The sequence below is a fragment of the Centrocercus urophasianus genome, unplaced genomic scaffold (genome assembly GCF_019232065.1).
Source record: "Centrocercus urophasianus isolate 14NV4802_14NV808 unplaced genomic scaffold, USGS_Curo_1.0 seq_12, whole genome shotgun sequence".
In the NCBI taxonomy this organism is placed as follows: Eukaryota; Metazoa; Chordata; class Aves; order Galliformes; family Phasianidae; genus Centrocercus; species Centrocercus urophasianus.
The window spans coordinates 16,365,029-16,389,261 of NW_024884364.1; the positions used below are offsets into that span (position 1 = coordinate 16,365,029).

The 24,233-nt window shown below is 45.8% G+C and overlaps 1 protein-coding gene across 1 annotated transcript; it reads left to right on the forward strand.

The window, feature by feature from the left end:
- Positions 1 to 1,744: 1,744 nt before the first annotated feature.
- Positions 1,745 to 24,097, forward strand: CD80 (CD80 molecule). The gene is made up of 6 exons (XM_042810070.1): positions 1,745 to 2,115; positions 11,876 to 12,223; positions 13,197 to 13,478; positions 16,215 to 16,340; positions 19,182 to 19,302; positions 21,609 to 24,097. The coding sequence occupies exons 1-5, from the start codon at positions 2,031 to 2,033 to the stop codon at positions 19,283 to 19,285; spliced, it is 945 nt and encodes a 314-aa protein (XP_042666004.1). The 5' UTR covers positions 1,745 to 2,030; the 3' UTR covers positions 19,286 to 19,302; positions 21,609 to 24,097.
- Positions 24,098 to 24,233: the final 136 nt, after the last annotated feature.

Here is a 24,233-nt window from a genome sequence, read left to right on the forward strand (position 1 = left end):
TTCTTCCCTTGAAGAGCTGGCTTCCAAGAATCAAGGATGTGTGCTCAGGGAAGCTTTAAGTGATGGGCAGATTATGACTTCTGCCTCTGATCAAAGCAGAACAAAGCACTTGACTGCTGTGTTCTTTCTGTTATTGTAATCTTGCAATCGGAGAGCTCTTTGTATGTACTACAAGATACCAGCAGCCATAATACTTAAGAAAAGAGAAGGAGCTCTGGCCGAGAATGACATCCATGAGTTCAGCTTTCTGTAGCAAATCTAGAGAGCCATAAAGAGGCGATGAACTGCTCCAGGTTACTCTGCAGATAAGGAGGGGCACGGTGCTTCACGTTGGTGGCTGATGGGAAGCCAGCACAAAGGCAGGCATCCCAGGGATGGGGAGCTCTGCTGCTTTCCCTGCTTGCCTAAGAACTGGGTTAAACCTTGAGCAAGAAATTTAGATGTGGGTGTAAAAAGCTGGGTTTTCCTTCTAGCTGTAATGTACTAATAGCAAAAAAAATTAGATTTGAATCTTGAATTTAAAATGAAAGTGAGATGGTAAACTGCACAGCTCTTACAGGCTTGCTTGTAACTGTATAATGAAGCAGGATAGAGGTTTGCTCCCTATATGACTAAAACGCTGCACAGCCACATTGGAGGGGTGGGGAGGAGAGCTGGGGCTCTACTGAAAGAAACAGAAAGGAACAGCATGGCATGTTCGTGGTTGCTTTGGGGTTTTTTTGTTCCCCAAGTATCATGAAAACACTTGTCTGTAAGTGTTTGTATGGTCCTATTGTTGCCACTGTTCTCAAACTGTGCTGATGCATGGGTAGAGGACAAAAATACAGGATTGAATTCAGAGCCTGGATCATAAAACACAGGAGACTCTGACTCCCCACTCTGACTCAGCAGCATGATCTTTCATGTATAATATTTATTTCTTTGGGGGGGGAAAAAAAAAGTGCAACCTGTTCTTGCTCTGGTATTTGATTTCTCTGTAGAAGTGCCATCTGCTTGGTTTTGTCATATCGGAGCGTTCAGAAACTAGAGTTGAGCCACGATGTACGTCAAGAACTTTGTTAAAGCTATCAAATCACCTCTGCATCCCTCACAGATAGGTCAGGCAGGAGGAGGAACCATTTATCGAGAACGTGCTTTGCATCTGAATGTGAGAGAAGCAGCGCTGTCAGGAAATGTCTGACCGCTCTGCTGTGCTCGGGATGGCCCTGCACTGCAAGGCCGTGCAGCCAGCCTCCCTGCCCCATGCACCAAGGGGAGCCCAGCCATGGCCCCACACCTAACGCTGCAGTTGAGGAGCTGGGTCCACGAGCCAGCCTGGAGCGGGCCCGCAGCAAGAGGGGGATGGCCATGGGTGTGCTTCCTCTGGCACTCAGCCATGGCAGGAGAGGTGCTTTCCTGTAACGCTCTTCATGAAAGCAAGCTGGATGACTGCTTGCCTGATTACACACAGCTCAACTTGAAATTATTTGTTATTCTCATTTATTCCAGTTTTAATCTGATGGGATTATTCCCTGTGTAGAATCAGACGTCTAACTTCAACCTAACCTTCAAAGCCCACTCCGCCTGACCGCTACTCCCACCACCTGCAGGAGCCCTTCCTTCCCTCCAAGCCCCACACCCTCTGGCCCCTCTGTTTTGAGGACCGGGTGGCTCCCACACCCCATGCGGCCCTGCAGGGCTGTGGCCACGGGCGCCCGCCCTCGCGCATGCCCCACGAGGAAGTTGCGGGTGGGCGTGAGTCAGCTTATCAGCATCAGCACCCGCGCCTGTCCCAGCCTTCCTCCAGCGCCTGGTGAGGAGCAAAAGTCCCACGGCTCAGCAGCCGGGAGAGTTTGGTGGTGACCCGTGGCCGGGTGCTGAGCTCCTGCCTCCTTCCCAGCACGGAGGTGGTGGCATCGCTCGCTTGGTGAAGCCCAAGGGGACAGAGAGGGAAGCCGACTCAGCAAGGCCTGTGCCGGTGGGTTCTTGAGGAGGAAGCAGGTGGCAGAAGGTTGCAGGTGCTCCGGCTGCTGGCCCAGCACTGCACGAAGATGGGGTGCCTGCCAGTGCCAGCCAGCTGGCCCCTGAAGAGATGGCTCGGGCTCGGGCTCATCGTGCTCTATTGCATTACTTTGGGTAAGTGAAGCATCCGCATTGTTGTTCCCTCTGTGAGAGAGGCATGCTGTCTTGGTCAGGGCCAGCTTGTTCTTCTTGAGTTCCTCTGTCATGGCAGAGATGGATGAGGCATTCTTACAGCCTCTCCCTGGCTGACACAAATGTTCCTGGCTGCTGAACTTCTGCTGTTGAGGTGGGAGGATGAAGAATTCTTGTGGCTCAAGCTTGCTCCATGAGGAAGAAACGATGTGCTGGGTCTGGGGGGAGAAGCAAGCTGCTGGCTCCTGGGCTCCTGTGCTCGAGCAGTTTCTGGAGTTTTTTGGGTAGCTGAAAGTGAGTCTGTGGTGGGGAGACAGGACAGGGCGGTGTGTTGTGCTGTAGCACAAAAAGGGGTCCCTCAGGCAGCACAGCTCTGTGTCAGAGGACAGTGATGGCTGTCCCCAGTATGGGCCACAACATTCATGAAAGCCCACAGATCACCCAGACCTCAAAGGGCTTGGGTTGATTCTTCTGAGATGTGTGAAATGCTAACCTTATAACCACACAAAGCTCACTCCTGAGCTGGGATTTGTGCTCACAGCCTGTGCTTACCTGCAGTCGTGGTGCCTCACTGCAGATAATGAAACTCTGGAGCAAACCGGGGCTGAATTGGGGTTTGATTAAAACTGCTGCAAAATAAGGAGGTTTTCATGGTGGTGTTGTGAAACTGCAAGATATTTGATACTCTCCGCTGGGTTTCATTTTGACTTTCACTCTCAGAATCTTAAAACAAAACTCAGAGAATTTAGCAGGGATGAAATCGCGGAGCCAGCTGGTGAAAAAGCAGCCTCTGGACCACTCCTGTGAGCTCTCTGTTCTCCTGTCTTCCCCACACTCCTTCCATGGCCTCTGTGCTTACAAAACACATGTCAGGCATGGGCATATTTTGCCCAGACTGTGATCAGCAAATAATTCATCATGGGCAGAACTGTTTCTCCGTCTGTAATTTAGGAGTTTCTGGGTTTGTGTTACGCTATTCATGTAGTAATGTGTGCACATTAATCATCAATCCTGTAGATTTTCTAAAAAGGATGCTGATTCCAAGTCCAAACACAAGTAATACTTAGATATACAGCCTGATGCTAATCATCAGTACCAGAAATATGAGTTTGGTAATATCAGCAAACTAGCAGTCCTAGTGGTTAGTGTAGTTTTTCAATATGTTTTACTAAAAGAATGCTCGTCCGTTCTGCTGGCCTTCTCTCCAGCTTTTTCTTAGACTTCTGCTCGTAACTTTTGAACTCCCTGCGCAGTTTCCATCACTGCTGACAGGAAGGCAGAGCTGGAAGGGCTATAGCAGGAATGCTGTGGGCCCCTAATGCCCAGCCAACAGCATCTGGAAGGAGCTGTACCAGCACAGCAGCACTGAGGAGATGGGAATCAGCTGGAAGATGTGGGGAGAGGGCTGGGAAACACAAAGCAAAACTGCATTGACTTTGGTCACCCCGTTGCTGAGAAGAGTTACTTTTCTAAACCTGATTGATTACAGAATTGCAGGGTTTGATTTGGCAGTGGACAAAAAGCGGTTTTGGAAGCATTATGTCAGCTTTCGGGGTGTAGTTGTTAGATCCTTCTCACACAATAAGTTTGTGGAATTCCTGGTTCTGGCTGATAAGGACAGCACAGCCGACATGCTTTATTTCTCCATTTGTATGCATACATACAAACCCCGCCACTCTTCTCTCCCAAAAGGGGTATTCCTTCACTGATGATCCTTAAAACTCCATGGTACGCTATCACACGTGAGCCTTTTCAGGACTTGGAGGTGCTGCCTCCCATAGCCCTTCCACAGGGATCACAAAGACCAGCTTCTGACTTTCTCGTGGCAGAGCAATGCAGCCCTAGGAGCTGCCACGGCCCTGCCAGCGACTTCCTGCAGCACTAAGCAGGGCACAAGGGCCAGCAACTTCAGAACTAATCTCACCTCATGGTATATGTATATAACTATCTATCTATCTATCTATCTATCTACCTACCTATCTATATCTATGTATGTATATAAAGATATAGATAGATAGATATACATGTAACTATGTATACCTATCTATCTATATTTATATAAATCGAATTTTCCTGCTCTGAGGTTCACCTGAGGTGACCTGATGAAATACCACTGTAATTTAGCGCTGCTCCTGAAATGTCATCTGCTGATGGAGATGCTGATGCACACGAATGCCCTGCTGTCTCAGAGCAGTGGAAAAGCAGCAGAACAGCCTCAATTACAGCCTTGATTACAGCGCAAAGTTATTTATTTATGGTCTATTGATAGTATCCCTGTGGGCTTGTTTTTCGCCTGCCATTGCACCTTCACATCTAGCTATCGCCTGAAGGATGGCTACGTCCTCCTCAGTATGTGGTTGTTATACGGGGAAAACATCACTTAAAGTAGCCCAGAAAGACCTGTCCCTGCCCAGTGTGCCAAGCTGGCAATGGTGCTGATGGCAGGGTCGAGCCACCCCATGTCTGGTCCATGGAGTATTTCTTTTTGGCTTCCCTGGAATCTTTTCAGCTACCAGAGACTGTCCAGTTTCTGGCTCTTCCCAGTTATTAAATCTTTGGGAAATTTTGAGGGAAATTCCTACAGCTTGTCAAAGTTATTGTAGAGCTGGGGAAGGGAGGGGGGAATATTCACTTTCCTCAGCATGGCAAAGGAATGTTTGCTCACATGTAACTCACTCTGGAAATCCCCTTCACATCTTACCACAAGTAAGGAGCTCAGAGAGGACCTGGGTTTCAGAAAGGAGTACGGAGGGTAAGGAAGATTCTCTGTTCCATGGCCTCCCCTGAATATTGGCAGGCTGGTAATGAGCACCAGGTGCTTTGTGCCTAATTGCTGCGCCAGCTCCAGCATGGGGTGTGCTGAGGGCAAATTGCATGGCGGAGATGCCAGAAACTTTTCTATCTGTATGAGATTTGCCCACTTCACCAGTGGATGCAAATGGAGTTTGTGTCTTATTACTCTTGCTGCCCTCGGCTTTTTTTGTCTTTCTTTTTTTGGATGAGTGTCTGTCTCCTCCGGCTCCAGATACTCAGAAAAGTCTTTGGTTTAAAAGCAAGAGCTGCAGAACTGAGGAGCTCCCGTTTCTGTCCGCCTGTCTATCCAGAACGAAACCTGCTGTAAAGCCTGTCTGAAGAAACAGAAACCCAGCTAAGGCTCCTGTTCTTCTTTATAGATCCCACTGTGCTATTTCTGGATTTTTTGAATGAAACTGTTATTTGGGGGAGGAAAAAATATTGAACAGACAAGCAAAATTCTTACACAGGCAAATCATAGTTACACACATGTATGGAGTTTGCATAGGTCCAACATTTCAACCACATTGTGTCCAACTAGATCAGAGTGAACCCAATTAACTCTGGTCATCACTCTGTGGCCTTTGTCCTTTTCTTGGAGCACCGAAGCATTTGTAGTCTCTTTGTGATGTGAATGTCAGACATTCCCGCATTTAAACATGCAAAGTTTGGGGCTGAAATTTTTACACCCTGAGGCTGCCCTGCACGCCCTCACACTGCTCCAGCTCACTGCTGCCCTGAGCTGAGCTGCAGCGTCGTCAGGATGGTATAGGTAACCCGCTCCCGTCCCCTCGCTGATGCTGTCTCTGGCCCTTCTCTGACCATGGAGTGAACTTGTCCAGCTCCCAGCCTGCCAGAAAGTCTCTTTTTTTCCCACTTGTTTCCTGCCAACAAGGCACACTGACCCAGCCTCTAGGGATTCCTTAAGAGAACGCCACGGAAACACATGGGGCTGGAAATGAAGGGGGAGCAAGGTCTCCTTTTTCTGTATGAGAAAGCTGCGAGTGGGGCAAATTTGTCATCCAGTTGCAGCTGGAGACCAGAATGGAGTAGAACTCCCATGATCAGATTGCTCCTACTTCCTTTCTAATTGTGTTTCCTACATTCGTGCCTTAAACACAGTGTTCTTCATGATGATGTAGCAAGGCCAATATATTAGACTCACTTAAGCTTGGTGAAAAAGTCGGCTTTCTTTTTGTGGATATGAACTGTATGTTTGATTGCAGCCATTCTGTCCCCTTGGAGGGGCACCACTCTCAGGAGTCTCGGTAGGTCGTCTGAGAGTATGTAAATCTTTCCCAACACAGAAATGCCACGAGCTTTGCTTCTGCTTTTTCACTGTTATGCTTTTAAAACATCATTAGTCCCAGGGGACTGCCTGGCTAAAAATAAAAGTGCTGAGTGCTGAGTGGCACCTCCAGCTACGCTGTGCTCTAAAGATGCTCGTGCCTTGGTGAGCCCCAGATGCTACCGTGTGGTAGCAGGGGCACCTGCACACTGCTGCTCTGCCTGTGGCAGGGACCCTGTGGTGTAGCTGCATGTACCCAACAGACAGGGCACACCTGCACGGGTAAATGGTGCTGTGGCTGTGGACAGGTACTTCAGAGAAAATAAAAAATGATTTCTAATTCTGAGCAGGCTTACGTGAAAGGTATACTGCTTGCTTTCTGTGGTTGCTGGGCACTTTCACCTCCTGTTAGTCTCAAGAGGGGCTGGCTACGTGGGGAGCATGTGAGGCAGTGAGGTTTAGTGAGCACTGAAGGAACTGAGGCCTTCGGCAGTGGGGAGACCTCAGCTTCCAAAGCTTTACTGTGAAGACTGCAGTATTTATAGTGGCAGCATGGGAAGAGTCTATAGAATGATCTGAGGGCATCTCCAGCTTGGGGATAGATACAGAGGAATACGAAGTCGTACAGTCAGCAAGGGACACGGTCTCTGGGGAAAAAAATTAGCAAGTTTATTTTTGTCTTTGTGTGCTACAGATCCCCCCCAAAGGCCTGTCTTACGCAACTGCCACATCTAGTTTCTGCTGGAACTTGGGAATCATAAGAGTGCTCAGTCAGTTGCAGGAATTTGATCTCAAAAGGAACTAAAACATGCAAATCTTCTGCGGGCATCCAGATTCAGTGTTTCCCCTGCCTTTTCCTCTGGCTGGGTCACCCGCTCCCAGTACTGGGAATGGAGAAGGGGAAGGCTCAGACAGACTTCCCTTTACTCCTTTCCCCAAGTCAGAAATGTCCTTCCGTCACCACCGCCAGTGTCCCTCCCAGTGCATGCCAGCAACACATAAGCATGCCCTCCACCCTTTCCTCCCCATGAAACGCCCATGTGGAGGACTTTGCAACAAAGGGGGAGATGTCAAGAAGCTATTCCGTCAACGCCATCATCTCCCAAGTACTTTTCAGCCCCACGCTCAGAGGTGGCCTGGCTAGTGCTGAGGTTAGACATGTACTAACTAAGTTGCAGTGAGAGGAGTTGCGGTCTTACTCATCTTATAAGCAAAGCAGACTGGACATACCCAGGCGGTGGGCTTGTCCCAGCTCAGGGCCCGCGTGACTCAGAGAGTGGCAGATTTTTATCTCAAGAAGTTCCCAGACAGGGCTGGGGAGAGCAGGAACAAAGGGAGAAGGACTGGTTGGCTGTTGTGGCCCTCGTGCTGCTCTGAACCCCTTCATCAGAGCATTTCAGATTCTCCTTCTCCTTCTTAGTCACTAATCACAGATCATGGAAGTTTTTGTCATCGGTGGAGTTCCTTTCCCATTAAAGCCAGGTTTATGACAGAGCAGTGACTCAGTTACAGCATGACCTCCTGTGCCATTCTGGATGCTTTCATGGCATGGAAGGAGGGTATGGAATGCCTGTAGATGCAGGAAGGTCTCTGGTTTTCACAGCCTGAACCACATGATTTCAAGGATTTATTCTTTAAAGGCAGTTACTGATCTGTTAGCAGGAGTATGGCTTTGAAGACAGAGGCACGCAGAGGTGGGGAGCACAGCTCACACTGCTGTTACACTGCAAAAGGAAGCAGAGCCAAACATTTAGGAAACCTCTTCCAACCCTCTCCCTGTCTCAGGCCTGCCATGACATCAATGTAAACTAGGAATAATCCTCCCCTCTCATTGCTGTGGCACACTGTGTAGTGTGTAGGAGGAAATGAGACTGAATGGATCTGCAGCCAAATGAAGTGGGAGGCAGGTTTTCTTCAGAATACAAAGGAGTTCTCTGCTCTCCCACCACATCTGGGATGAGTAACTGAACGTGACCTGTTAGGAGGTCACTGTGACAGCAGCTAACTGAACACAGACAGCAGCTGCTTTGCTTTGCCGGAGCGGTGCAGAGTGGCTAGTTTAGCTTAAAGTATTCATTCCAGTATTCATGCGTTGCACAGGACATTTGCTATGAAAATCTTTGAAAGATTCAGATCTCTCACCAGTAAAATCAACTGGGGTAAAGACCAATGGGGAGTGCTCAGCCCCTTGGAGATTCAGTTTTTCGAAATTTCTGAATGTTCAAGCTAATATAAATGCCTGACAGTTTGCCTGAGAGCTTTCTGCAAAACTGCCAGCTGAAGAAGTGTGCAGATGCACTGTCTGATGTGCTGCCCCCAGAGGGGCAAAGGTTTCTGGGCCCACCAGGCAGGGTCTTTCCCTCTATGTGGGTTTGCTGAAGATTTTGTGAAAGACTAAAGATGTTGGTTAAAGACCCAACGGCCTTCTTGCTTTCTGATTCTCAGAGCGTACAAAACCAGTGCCTTTCCTCTAAGCTCACCTTTCTGTTCCAATTAGCCTTGCTTTGGGGGCAGCTGCAGCACAGCAGCAATTTGAATGGAGCATCTTCTCTGCCTGGGGAAAAGGGTCAGCATCGGCCACACAGTGCAGGCTGCCAGCAAGGGAGAAACACAAGCACACAGTGAGGGAGTGGGTGGGCTTCACCAAGGGCAGGAGGGTGGCTTATTTCTTTTTCTAAAAAAGTAATTAAAAATTATTTCCATGGCGGATGCCTCCCTCACAGCCTGGCTACGGAGGGTATTCAACACAGAAATGGGACAGAACTGAGCTTTCATTTTTGCTTTGCAGTTCACCTTTAAAGTGAAAGGGGACTTTTGTCGGGCTGAATGGCTCTTCATGGACTTTGATTCCTGCAGGCCCTCAGCACTCAGGTTGCAGTTTCAAGGCTGCAGCGCCTTGTAAGGGTAGATGTGACATCAGCAGGAGTTTCCAGCCCTTGTATATGTACTGCCACGGAGGTTTTTGTTCTCCTTTTGGCAGCAAAGGAGACTCTTAGGGGCAAGGCACAGAGAACCTCATGCAACCCATGATGTGCCGTCACACTGACATTTTCTGTACGCCTACTCTTCCCCTGTTGCTGCAAAAGGAAATAGAAAATAAATACATACTCAACTGCATTGTCGTTTTCAGGATCCACAATCCCAAAGTTTTGCTGGCTGCTCTTGGAGGTCTTGCCTGCACAAGAGCTGAACTGTGTGAAAAAGCAAATATGTGGTTGAGGAAAAACACAAGCAGACCCACACGCAATGCCTGCAGACACACAGTGGGAGGAACTTCAAGAATCACAGCCCAGAATGGGTCACCTGAAAGGCAAATGGAAACAAGTGCTTTTTCACACAGTATGAAATCAAACCATGCAACTCACTGCCATGGGATGCTATGGAAGCCAAAGATATGTGTGCATTCCCAAAGGACAGGGACTGCTCACAAAAGGTAGCTACATCAGTAGTGACTAAGCTGCTGATGTCAAGAAGTCTGTCAACTTGTGACTGCCAAATCTTAGCTGGGTGTGTCACACCTTGGCTTGAGCAAGAACGGCTTTTTCTACCATTTTCTGCCAGTGACTGGCTGCCACAGGCCAGTGGGCTGAGTGGGCCAACACAGGTCAGTGAGCAGACACAGATCAGTGGGCTGAAACAGGTCAGTGGGATGAGTGGGTTCCTGGTCTGCCCCTGCCTGGTGGCTCTGGTCTGCACTCTTCATAAGAGGAAGTACAGGTAGTGGGGAAAATTGTGTCTGCATCTGTCAGACCTTTCCTTTTGGAAGATCGATGAGGTGGCTGAGTGGGGGACGGAAACAGCTCAGTGAGAATTCATTTATTTAGCTTCACATTCAACTTCTTGTAATGGGTATTAAAACATCCTATTCCATTTCTGATGGCTCTGATGTAAAGCACGCAGGCAGGACAGGGTGAAAGCTCATTTCAGGTTCTGGTCTTGGGACTGCTAAACATCAGCATGCAACACACAATGCTACCTGTAGCAGAAATGCTAAGTCACAGCTTGAAACAGTGACTGAGCACCTGGTGGGAAGGCAGGACCTACCCAGGGGAGCTCAGGTGCAAGTAATGCAGCTGAGTGACTGGAAGGGGTGGAGCCAGGATCCACCCCTTCTCAGATCTCATTTAAGGATTGGCAGTGGAGGTAAAGGTAGCTTACCTGGAGATTTCTGTCTACCTGGGATCTTTTGTGGGTGAGCAACTTTTTTCCTTTGTTTTTCTGTCCTCTGCTTCTGCATTTGGGCTTCTCCTTGCTTGCTGCAGCCACCCCACTGTTAATGTTGTGCTTTCCATTCCATTGTGGTGTTGCGCTACCCAAAATTAGGACATGCTGGGGCACTGCCTGTCTCTCCCAAGCACCTGGAGGCTTTCAGAGCACCTCCTCAGGCCCACCAGGCACAAGTCAGTATGCCACATAGCTGCTGGTTGCTTGTGGGTATCCCTGGGATCTGGGAGTTATCTCTGACTCCTGGAGGTAAGTGCCAACAGCATGAGGCTAAGGAAAGCAGGACAAATATGAAACAACCCAATCTTCTGAAATGGGGTGTGTAGAGGATGAGCATCATTCCAGAAGCTGCGCAGGCCCAGGAAAAAGCAAATATACCTGCCCTGGCCTTGCTGCTGCACAGGGTTGCGTATCAGTGCTGTGTTGGCAGAAGCTCCTGGCTGGGCTGCACCCTTGTGCTTATGGTCCTGGCACTGGTGAGTACCCACCCACTGGAAAGAAGAAGGGAAGTGGGTAAGCAGTAATGCAAAATAGAGGATTACAGCTAAGCAGGTCAAAGTTGTTGTAACTTCCCCCTTGCAAGGGTCCCAGATTGGGGTCCCAGATTGTTATCATAAGCACACGCTTGTGTGCTGAGATATGACACACAGGCACGAGCAGTTTAGGAATGTCTGTCCTGGTTTGCATGTAATTCAAAAGGGGGCTGAAGGGGAGGCTCACAGGCCTTCAAAAATACAAGTTTGTTTTAGCTAGGTTATGAAAAATTGATCGCTTGTGAGTGCTGTGCTAATGCAGTGATGAAAAATGTCTCTTTCTGCTCTTCATTACCGCAGGGCTGTTTCTGGGATCTTAAAATGGTTGGTTTTCTGTTGTCATTGTTGTGCTTTTGTGTGTGTGTTTTTTTTTTTTTTTTTTTTTTAACAATAAAAAATAAAAACACAAATCAAAACCTACAATCTATTTATCTACTGTGGCCCTGTCTGGAAGCAGGGAATGCAAAACAGTTAGGACATGGACTTGCTAAACACTGAGCAGAGAAGATAGCAGATGGGCAGTGTGGTGTTTTTGGTTGTGGTTTTTTTATTATTATTTATTGATTTTATTCCTCCTTATGGCTGTCATGGCAGTTCTTTAATCTGGAGTGTTGTTTTCAAAGTGTCACAACTTCTGTCCAGGGAGGCAAGTCTCCTGCTTTTGCCTTCAGTAATTAACACTGAAACAGTTGTGTACCCTAAGTCTTAAAAAGGACTTGAGCATCACATGGAAAGCATTTGTAAGACAGTCCTCCCTTCAGTGCAGAGCTGAAGATATAGACTGCTCAGCAGATGGAGGGCTGAGGTACGTTAATGGGTGCAGACTGAGCTGAAATAGGTGAGCTCTATGCGGAAGACCTTGGCTGTACCACTGTCTCAGTGCCTTTTGTTTGCTCCTCAACAGGCTGTGCACAGGAGAAGAAAGTGGCCAAAAGCAAAGTAGGAGAAAAAGTCGGCCTGCCTTGTTGTTACAAAATTCCCAGCTCAGAGAGCCTGCAAAACTACCGTGTGTATTGGCAGATGAACGTTACGGATGTGGTGCTGGCCTACTCAGGGGGGCAAAAGATCCTTGAGCACCCACGCTATGTCAACCGGACAAAGTTGGACTTTGAGAACCTCACCCTGTGGATCTCTGGTGTGGAAATCCTGGACAGCGGCCCTTACCAATGTATTGTTCAGAGTCTCCAGTCTTCACCGGACAAACCTGGATCTCATCTTTTGTGCGGAGAGCCCGTGACCCTCTTTGTTACTGGTAGGTGGGTTGCCTCCCCACATGTGAGGCTTTCTAGTGCCAACCTCTAGGGAGAAGGGGATATTCCTTGAAGCTTTCAGCATAGTGTAGCAGAGATGCTTTCACCATGATGCCTGAAAGAGAGCCAGAGTGTGCATTAAGCCTCCTGTAAGGCTTTTCTGTGCCACAGAAACACTTCCTGGGGGCTGGCCTGCACATGAGCTGCACAGCAGCTCCGCAACCCAAAGCTGAGCTTAACTGAAGATTTGAGGCTTTTTACCTCAAAGAAACCACTCAAGTTCCTCATCCAAGTTGCTCAAAATGAATCTGAATCTTTTCTTGGAGGCTACAAAAAGTTCCATTGACATGATTTTCCATTTGCACCACTGTTTTTCTGGTGGTTGGTTTCAGCCAAAAGCAGAGATACTGGTAAGATGCACGTATATATTTATATATACATTTGAATACCTTTAGCAGCAGAGAGTTCCAGAAATCCTCCAAACAAGTTGGTGAAGGAGCATTTTTTCCCCCCCTCAAATGAAATTCCCCAGCAAAAATATTCCCAAGCTTCTGAGATCTGGCCACTGCTTGCTGACCCAAGTAGATGAATGATGGACATCTGTGCAAAGAGTCACATTCTGTTATCTTTATGGGAGCCAAGAAGAAAGTAGGGAACTGGACTGTAAGAACCCTCTCATGGAGAGGAGTATTGCTGAGGGCTGAGAAGTTAGCCACATGAAAAATGTGCAGCAATGAATCTCTTCTCACCACAAACACTCTAATTTCATGCCTTCCAGTAAAGCTCCTTTCTGTTTTATCAGAAATAAATGATTAATGATTGACTGTAGTCTACAGACAAAGAGGCCAGGGCTGGAGGGAGAATGCAAGGCGTAAGAAAAACCAAACAAATTATGATAGTTGAGGGACATCTCATAGGAGGATCTTGGCTTTCACCATGGGTTTCTAAATGTTTTCTAAATCTTTCTTTTTTCAGCTGACTTCAGCAAGCCGAACGTAGAAAGAGAAGTAACAGCTAGTTCATGTGAATCAACAGAAATGGTGGTAAGATGTTCTTCTCATGGAGGCTTCCCCAAACCCAAAATCTACGGAGTCCTCAACAACATGTCTGCGGTGTTGAATACCACCTGGGAGTCTGAGTCCAGCCTCAGCCCATACAACGTCACTGGCACGCTGTGGCTCAACGTGTCCAAAGATATCAACTTCACTTGTTTCATTGAATATGATGGTTTACTCACATCCACCAGCTTGCTTCTAGGTAGGTTTTCATACTATGTAGGTTGCTCCAAAAATAATACCTCCTATTTCTTTCTGCGGAAGCTACAGCAGATACAAAGAGCACAGTAACACTAATCAATAGCTGAGAATTTGTTCTACGAAACACTACTTTTCAGCGTAGTCATAACTATTAGTTATGCATTGTTGCCAGTGGGGGTGACCAGCAGGGGTGACCCTCTGTTTCATAGCTGCTATGACCAGTGTAATTGCTGACGTGCACCACCCACTGCCTCTTTGTGTTTGTGTGTGGTTTGGTCTCCATAAGTGTTCAGCAAGTATTGACATCAATGGCTGCAACTTTTTCTGCATGGAGGAATTACATGACACACCTTTGCTTCAAATGCCCATCCATGTCAGATGCCACTGCCTCAGACTGCCTCTCTGCTGCCATCTGTTGCGTGGCAACATGTAATGGAATATTGGTGGGAAGGTTCAGCCTCTACTGCCATGATGTTGTGGGCCAACATCATAAAGTAGGAGGTATTACTATTGGAACAGCCCTTGTAGTTTGTATTAGAGAACTATTTTATTGAACCTGCTGAGTTGCCTCTGAAGAAATGGTAAATCTCTGCATATCTGCTGATATGAGGATGACACAGTGGTTCAATGAGCAGCCCACCAAGATAGTTCAATGGCTCTTAAGTTGAAGGGTGGAGGGGAAAGATGGAGAGGTGGGTTACATCACTGACTGGTGAATGAGCAGATGGCTCATGCTTCCCATTGCTTCCTGGTGAATCACAGCTGGGTTGACAGGGCAGTTGGATCCTGCTGTGATCAGGTGGCATCAGTCCCAGTGGCTCTCACGGTTTGGGGCTGCCACTACTCAGTGTTCTTCTGTACCAGCATGGTCTCACTGCCAGTAGTGTGACACAGACCTGATGTTTGAATGGAGGGACTTGAGAAATGTGTGTGCCTCAGAGGTTATGATTACAAAGAATTTCCTTACCTCATAAGCATGTTTGTTCCTGCTTCAGTGACAGAAGATGTTAGCTGAGGGACTAGAGAAAATACTGCTTTCATACACATTTAATATAGAGTTAACTCAAACAGATAAAATTCCATCACTTTGTTGGGCCTGGAAGTGATAATGTAATAGCTTAGCCTGTCCCTTGGAAAGCTTGAGGGATGAGTGGAAACAGTATGAGGCAAGGAAGCATGCTACAGTCTACGTGTTTTGCAGCAGGAAGGGATTTGCCAAAAAAAAAAAAAAAAAAAATCCTTTTGGCTCTGTTATTGCCAAAGAAAAATTATTTTAAAATATGTCTCTAGGTCTGAAGCTTTCATTGTAGAGATGCAGACAGCTTAAAGGAAAGCTAGAAAAGTGCTATGTGTCCCAGGAATTGTACCTTATTCATCAAGGTACTTTATTTTTCAGCCTTTCTAAAATCAAAGGGGGTTGTGAGGAGAAGTGCCATTCAGCTTCAGGACAAATGCTGGAAGCCAGCGCTTCATGAATATTGGTTATTGCTGGGCACAGTGTGTAATCTCCCTAGAGATGATGATAGAAAAAGAAGGTTATAAATATCATACAGGAAAAAGGAGAGTGACAAAATAGAAGTAATAGTAATACCCTGTTGTCACACATTTTCAGAGAAGGGTGCAATCAACAATGAGGACACAGTCACAAAGCCCTTGCCTTTTGACTTTTAAGAAGTACAACCACTCCCACTTTGGCACAGTGAAAATAGTCCTCCAAACAAGTCTTCTGTCTGGACAGAACACAGCTTCTGGTAAACACAGGAGCCAAACTCTGCATTGGGGGATGTATGAGGCCAGATTGTACAGCAGGTCAAAGTAGTATCTTAGAAGCTGGATGATGCTTAATTGTGCTAAATGCAGACAATGAAAATCTGAAGACATATGAACAGATACTCAGTGTGTCCTTTCTCTTAGATTAGGATTGTCCTGTACCATATACGTGGTCTGTTATCTACTTGTATTTCCAAGTGGTGGAGTAGTCATCCCTAGTGGTGAACAGCTAAAAGAGACAGACCCACTGACGCTGAACTGTCTGCTGAGATCCTTTTCCTTCTGTGTTGAGAATGACGCCTCCAGTCCTTTAAATGCATAGAATCATACAGTTACCAAGGTTGGAAAAGGCCTCCAGATCATCCAGTCCAACTGTCTATCTACCACCAATATTTCCCACTAAACCACATCCCTCAGTATGACATCTAAATGTTTCTTGAACATCTCCAGGGACAGTGACTCCACTATTTCCCTGAGTAGCCCGTTCCAGCACCTGACCATTCTTTTGGAGGAAGAAAAAAAAAAAAAAAAAGACATCTTGAAAAGATGAAATGAAAGAACATGTTGTTTTCCACCACCTGTGAATCCATAGAGAGGAAAAAATAAGCGTAAATTTGGATAAAAAAGTAAGAAAAACTGTGGAATGTATTTGAGAACGGAAATTTTCTGGATAAGTCTTTTCCACTAAGACTAACCAGTTACTTTAAGAAGTACTTAAGTCTGTCCAGCATTTTGGATTCTGTGGTAGTGACAAAAATTTCAGTATACAGCACATGGAGGGAAAATGAAGGGCTTCTATCGGTTAGGTGCCAGCGTTGTCTGTTTTCTTACTGAATAGGTGTATTTTCAGGCTAAATATCCCAGCTAGAATTTGGCTTGAACTACCGTAATTGACACGCCTGCTATTGCATGAAAATGACAAAATGTTGCTGGGCCCCATACTTATGCTTTATTTCTTCTGTCTCAGCAAAAGCCAACGACTGCGTTGTCTCTACTGCACTTCCATCCTATAATGTCATTACTGCTTCAAGTATCATCATTATCACCTTCCTTTTGGCTGTCAGCCTAGCAGCAAAATACCTCCCAAGGCACGGTAAGTAAAGCTCCTTTTTCCAGAAACAGTTTCCTACTGCTTACTGCATTAACTATGTAAAATGCACATTTATAGAAACTATACTGATACACTAAGTATTTTTGTACCTTCCTCTCATTTCTTTTTTTTTCTTTTTTTAATGCTGCATCTACTGTCACAAAATCTAAGCCTGGCTCAGGACTTTCCTGTATTTTGTGTGCACTCAGCACTAGGGTTCCAAGTTGAGACTCCAATTGTCTTGGGAGTTTTGAAAGAAGGTCAGACTATTTCCAAAGAACGGAGTTGTATTCAGAAAGGTTGAGAGGTCCATTTTTATGCGTTAGGATGCTTGAAGATGTCAAGAATCTTTGTGAGCATCATCAACACAGCTGAGCACTAACAGTTTCAAAATGATATCTGTCTATACACCCTGCTTGGACAATCTCTCAGAAAAGTCACAGAGCTAATATTACGAGAATGTATAGTGCTAGGGCTACAGAATAGACGAGCACTGCAATTTGAGCACTTTTAGGGGAGAAAAAAAAAAAAAAACAAAACAGTAATCAGGAGTCTTGTATTTGTCTTCTTTGTTGGTCCCAAAAGAGCAAAGGTGAGGTGCCCTGCCCAACACTATGAAGTCTTCAGTAATCCAGACATGTCAACAAGTTTTGTGATTGCATAGAGGACCTCAGGTGGCAACTTACTAGTTCTCATCAGATAGCTGCTGCTCCTAGTCATGTCTAAGATGGCCAACGAGAAAGCCCCTGAAGATGTGGGCATCTAAATCTAATGGATTTACGAAGGCTGGTAGGCATCCAGCCTGTACAAAAAGTCAACAGCAATATATGTCCTCTCTGCACCCTGTTGGTAGTTTGGAAGAGCAGTGCTGCAGAAAGACAACAGGCCTTGCAACGTGTTATAAATATCACCCAGTCGAGGTCTGTCAGGTCACTGGAGAAGTGAAGGTCGAAGACAAACTGAGAGCGCTCTGTGTTCAGCACGCTTAGACCAAAAGCCACCAGGTTGAGTGTATTAACTCATCATGATCACAGTGGTAACCCCCACCAGAAACAGGTTCATTCGTTAGGCAGCAGGGACTTGGCTCGCTCAAGAACACTTGTGAGTTCATCATCCTCATATCTCGTGTTATCTCTATTTCAATTCTGAGCAAGGTCACTTGCAAGTGAGAATAAGGAGGCAACATTACTGTTTCTCTTCCCCTCCTAACCAACCACAGCCTTTCAAAAAACTATGTGACCATGGCATTAGGCTGGGCTGATTACTCCTCTGTGCTTTATGACCAAGAAAGGAAGCACCTGGGGAAGGCAGAGACCCTTAGCAACACCTATGCATTTCCTAATTTTCCACTCATGTCCCTCTGTGACATCAGTGATGGCTATTCTCTGTTGTGCCTTGGAGCTGTGTTGATGGGAGAGCAGTAATCTGAAAATATGAATGTCATGACCAAGCAGCCTGTGCTGTTAGCTGCAGGGGTAATGAGCTTCTAATTACGGGAAAAAGTGTAATTCAAAGATCTTTCTCTAAACAAATACAGGCTTGGAAATTAAAAGGTTCCCTAGCATTAAAGGAGTAAGATTCTGGAGCATTCTCAGATACCTTTTCTATTGATACCAGATTGCTCTTAAGATGTAGAAAGCATACCGGTGTGGTAGAATGGGATCACCTGCAACAGCAATGGGCTTAGCTGCATAAAAGGGAATTTCCCTTTTAGTCCAATTTTCCTAATATGCACACAGAGTGGATCTGCTGAGTCAGGCGGTGCTGCTTTGTACAGTCACTTTGCAGTCACTTTGTAAGCTGTAAGGAACCGGAGCTGGCATTTCAAACCAACTTCCCAGTTTGTATGCTTTGGTGCTGCTGTGCGTTACCACCTGCCTGGGAAGGGAAATGTCTGCCTTTCACGTGCTTCCTGCTGGTGTTGCTGCAGATCACCACTCAACAGATACTGCGGGAGCTTAGAATACGTCTGAAAGTATTTCTGTTGCTCTCACGTAGGGAAAGCTGGACCAAGAGCTCAGTCATTTCTGAGCTCAAAAAGCCATGCTTCGAGTAGCTGAAGTGTGGGAGGGAATAGAAAAGATACAGCAAAACGGAAATAAGGGTTCTCAGATGTGTGATTGTTGTGGTGACCAAAACATGTAGGTGCTTTGTTGAGGTTCACATCTCCTAATGTGAGGAGCTCACAGCCTAACCAGTTTGTCTTCGTAGTAATTTAAGAATGAAAACTCTCTGGGCTTTTTTCTCATCCTTCCAATTAATTTAACCAAAAACGCAGTGTTTAATAGTCTGTGCAATTACAATTTACTGAAGTAGAACAGGGATCCAGCTTGAATTATAAAAACAAAAGCCAATCTTAGATGCTGAGGCACAAATGTTTCTCAGAGACCTCAGAGGGCTGGTTTGTTGGTTCCTTATGCTAACACCACTGTTCTCTCACTCAGCTGGTAAGCTGCATGTAGTGACAGTAACTTTTACCATTATTTCCCTGCTGACTTTGTCTCAGCATGTGGCTGTTGCTTGTCTTTGTGTCAGACTGGAGTTCTAACTCCCTGCTAATAAGTACAGTTTTATCCATACAACACTACACAGATAACATCTGTGTAAGATGGACCAGGTCAGATTATGGCTACGGGCTAGTCATGTTCAGATCTACTACAGGGATGAGTCCCACCAAGGAAAAATAGAAGTAACTAGATCTAAAAGACTTTTTTCTTTACTGAGATTTTCTTCTCTCTACTCTTCTCACTCTGTTATGATTTACTTTGTTGAAGAAGGCATTTGGATCAAGCACTTCCAGATATTCTGGAGCTCCAAGTACTAATGAGGGATCTTCTCTTTCAGCCTGTTCCCACTGTTCTAAGAATCAAGCTTCAACAGAAGATGTGAAAGAAATTATGAACTCTCCCCACAGCTGTAAAGTGACATGTGAAATGTCATCCCTATGACCAGATCACTTTTGCAGGTACTTTACTGCACCACACTTCCCTTGGCACAACAGCCTCTCAGCTCAGATTCTAGTGCAATGCTAGCTCTCAAAACCATGTATGGCTTTTGACAGGAGTATGCACTGTCCCTTAGCACAGAAGCAGTAGGGCCTATTGCTGACTGTAGTGGAAATGCTGAGTCACAGCCTGAAGCAGTGATGAGCTCCTGGTGGGAAGGCAGGGCCAACTCAGGGGAGCTCAGGTGCAAGCAACGCACCTGAGTGACTGGAAGGGGTGGAGCCAGGATCCATTCCTTCCCAGAACCTCATTTAAGGGTTTAAGAGGTGAGGGTATCTCATCTGGAGATCCCTGCCTGCCTGAGGCCTTCCAAGGGGAATCAGATTTTTTTTTTTTTTCCTTTGCTTATGTTCCCACTGTTGCTGCACAGAGCATATTCTCACTACTTGCTGCAGTCTAGGATTTTGCTATTCTGCTATCATTGCTGTGCTTTCCATCACATTATAGCATTACACCAACTCAGGCCTGTGATATTTCCCAGGCAAGGGATGAGGTTTGTATTGCTTGTGGGGCATTGCTTTCTTAAGGTTATTTCAAATTTCTAGAAATTAATCCAGTGAAATATGTTACAGGACCTAATTTTGCAGGCTTCTTTGGCCTTTTCTCCCTTGAATGGACCCTGCACAGATTGTACACAAGTTTTTATGGCATTTACTTCTGTAATTAAGTCATTTCTAGTGACCAGGTGGGAGTGAAGAGGGTGAGAAGAAAGGAAATGAACATCCAACAGATTTGATTGTTAGCGTCTCCTCTGAAATAGTGTAAGGACACAGGCTAATATGCTAATATCTGAAGAGTGGTCTGGACATCCAGCAAGGTCATCCATCTACTGGGATCTGCTGTGACATCCCCTGCCACTGGGAGAGCCTCACATTTTACAGGCCTTCCAGCTAAGAACTGAACAATCTTTTAGTTTCTGTCCTACTGGACTCATTCGCAAGGAGCTCATCACCACCTAGTCTCACGTGTGGCCTCATCCCCTAAAGGCTGCTTCTGACTGATGGCCTGCAAGCCACGTGCCTCATCTGATGCATAAACATGGGAACGTCTGCAATCAGATAAATGAAGGATTGACCTAATAAGTGGTGAAGAACCAAATGGTAACAACTCTTGTTTTCCCAACAAGATTACCAATACCAGCCTGCTTCTGACCTGTCTCCATTCCCTTCAACACCTGGAGGAATGGGTAGAAGGAAAAATTTCTTAAAAGTCCTGTGCAGGAAACACCTGCATTTTAAAAGGAGTTACTTTAGATATGAGCTGTTGTAAGGATGGTGTAAGAATGGCTGGGAAAGTCTGGCTTGCCAAATATGACTTTGAAGCATCATATGCATTTTAGCTTGAAAGCTGAAATGTTTGGAGCTGTGTCTTCCAAAGGCATTTTCCAAGTCAGGAGACTTAAGGAAAGATTAACAGCTAACAGTCATTTCTTGTCTCATTATCCATCCAGGTGTCTGTATTTTCCTGGTCTTACCAGAGCGTGCTGAATTGCTAGCGTGATAGCACAGAATAAGTTACGTAGTCCTAAAAGTCATGAAATTTTTTCAAGCTGTGTTGCAGTAATCTGAAGGCTTAGTATTTTTGAGGCGGAAAGAAGGAGAAACTATCATTCAGGCCTCTTTTCTCATTTCCAAACTTGACCACCCACTCATATTTTCCTCTGGGGAAGGCCCTATCTGGAACAGATACTAAAACCTTGGTTAGCATGAATTCTGGGGGCTTTTGTGAGTACTGTTCACTGGTGGGAGTTCACCTACTGGATAAATCCATTCTACCACATTCCTCTTTTTTTATTAAAGTTTCCCAGGCTTTTTTTTTTTTTTTTTTTTTTGGTAAGCAGCTGTTATTTCCAAACTGCAGTGCCTGGAACAGCTGCTGTCTGTGCATAGGACTGGAAGCTGTACATTAGGACAATGTGCTGCTTGCTTAGTGGCAGTCTGTGATCTTGTAACTTTATGATGCACTGAGCCATGTCCTATTGCTGCTTAAATAAGGCAGTACATTTATTAGTCATCCTCTCTTCTCAGGAGGATGGCACCTCTGTATGGTTCAAAGGTTTTCACACTAAGCAAGTGCTGAGCCAGTAGCTCACTGCAGCGCATGCCTTGAACTGCCTCTGCACAGCCATTTTTACCATACTAGGATCCCTCTTGTGGACTATAACAGGTGATCCGTGTTTCTCTTGGATCTGCCACATTTTGACTTAGATTTAGAATTAAGAAGGGGGAAAAAAAATCAGTAAAGTCTCTTTTTCTGTCTCCCTCAGGTTTCCTATCCTGTGTATCCTGCACTGCAGTCCCCACTGTTCTCTACAGCAATGCTTATTGGCGTTGACCCTTAGGCTCTCTGAAAGGGGATGAGAGCAGTAGAAAGATCTTCTCAAGAAGACTGACAACATAATCTTGTGTGAATGAATACAAATACCCGCCTATGCCACAGAAGCTACGAGGTGGTCTTGTTACAAAGGGTTCGCTGGAATTCCAACTGGGAGGACCCTCTGTGTTTCTACAGCAGGTTAGAAGAACACCTTCAGCGTTGTGCTCCTCCAGCATGCCAGCTTGAGTGCTCGGGATACTCTGATGTTGCCTCTACAGGAATCGGGGGCCCTGCAGAGACCTGGCAGGTAGCCCATGTCCACCCACCCCTCTAGCAACGCACAACTGCCCCCAGACCCCAACATTTGTGGAGGCCATGCCTCCATGGTGCAACTTGAAGCAGCCAAAACTACTTTCGCATTCAGCCTCATACCGGTATCTGCCAGCGCTGTTCAGTGTGGGCCAAGTTTGGCTTGATGGTTAGATAGGTGATGTGATATCTCTTCTCTCCTAAAGAGGCAGCAATGCACACACTTCCAGGAAAAAGTGCCTCGAGGTGGGAATAATACACACCTCCTGCTTGTTTTCACTGAGACTTTGTAGGGAATGATACATACTGACAGCGTACCCAACAGCAAATACTGCTTATGTACAGCAGTGGCAGAAGTTCTCATAACATTTTCTCTCTTGAAAGGATGGCCTTGTCAACCTAGCTCCTCCATTGCACTGCTCAGACACGGGGCATACCTCACACAGACCGCCCTGCTAATTGTGGTGGTGCTTGTGAACACGTGGGTGTGTGTGCATGTGCATGCACACACAAACTCAAGCTTTATGTGCGTTTCTTTCCTACTCACGCTTGTCATAAAGCCCAATTTAAATTTCTGTAACAACAAGCGGTTAACTTACGTGTACCAACAGTAGTGAAATTTAAGTCAGGGCCTTGCTTCCTAAATCTGCTTTTGTTTGTACGTTAGCCTAGGAATACTTGTTAGTGCAGGTTCTCCATTTTTGGGGAGAGTCTCTCATGGTGACACAGGGATTCATTTTGCTTTGAATGCTGCTGCCTTCTGTCAGCATTCTCTCTTCTCAGCCAGGATGCTAGCACTGGATAGGACTCATCTAACTTAGGTGATTATTCTTGCCTACTGTGTAGGAAAACACGGTTTCTCGTTTTGAGGGGAAAAGAGTGGAAAAAAATCCCAAGCACAACCAAGTTTCCTAAGCAGCTATGCATACCAACTTAACCCTGCCTTGAATATAGTGGCCTTGTTCAGTTTTTCCTTTTAGTTCTGTCCTACTGCAAGCTGTACCCGTTACCTTATTGCTTCATCCAGTACATAGTTAGCAGGGTAGGCCAAAATCTGAAAGTATCACACCACCATCTTTGTGGGGTATTTTGCTGCTTGAGCTGTTTATCTTGCTAGGACACAACACAGAAATGTTTTCTAGCAGGTATGTATTGGAAGAAAAAATGCTGGAGGGAACAGAAGCGCTAAAAGCAGTTTACAGAGCATTGAGCAATGAGAGTCTAAGGGATTAGAGCAAGTCAGTAGTGAAAAATAAGACACTGCTTTCTTTCTACTTCTGCTGAAACCTGCTGCCCCATCAGCATTTTTACCACTATCCCTTTTTATGAGACGAAATGGGAACTTCAGAACATTCCTACTGAGGGGTCAAAAACAGAGAAAAGGAGACAAAACTTGCCACCAAGCCCTCAGCGGGTGACAAGGAGCCAAAGTTATCTGCACATGTTCATTCTGGTTGCAAGTGGGACAAAGCTGGCATAGGAAGTAGTACTACTAAAAGGCAACCTGACCTTGTTACAGGAAGGGCTGCCAGTGAAATGTAGTCTCATAGCATTCATGTTACCTTTTCCTTCAGTCTGCATGTGCTTATTCTAGAACAAGCAGCTTCTTGCAGGCTGAACACACTCTTTTTCACTGGAATCATTTCCTATGTTTTCACTTTGCCAACCACACTGTAGCTCTGGCAGCTGCACCTGAATTCAGAGGCTTCCCCATGCTCTACTTCTGCTCCCAGCTGATGACTGATTGCACAGCACTCTGCAGAAGGGTTTGTCTTTTGCACGGTGCCAAACCTTTCTGTGTCACGCCAGACTCCCACAACACTTTAAGTAACTCCTTAGAAAGGAAACCAAAACCTCCACTGACAAATATACCTAGCATCAGTTTGCTCTTATACTCAACAGGCAGGCTGCTTGGTTTATTTTCTTTCTTAAGCACTTATATTATGAATCATGTTTTCAATTGCTTTATGCTGTATTCGTTGAATTGCACACAAATGGTTTCCATGAGACCTTTTCAGCTTAATATCTGGGTCTTTCTACCAGGTGAGCTGCTGTTTATTGCAGGTATTTTGTATATAACATGTGCTGGGGTTTCTCCTTTAATTGTATTAAAAGTTATGTTGTACAATCCGTTTAGTTTCCTCAGAAATAAAAGATGTCTTGTACGTACAGGGAAGTACGGGAATGAGGAACTAACTTCAGCAAGAAACAGAGTGAAAAATGGCTGCTAATCCTGAGTTGAATGTAGATGGAAGTTTGTGTTTCC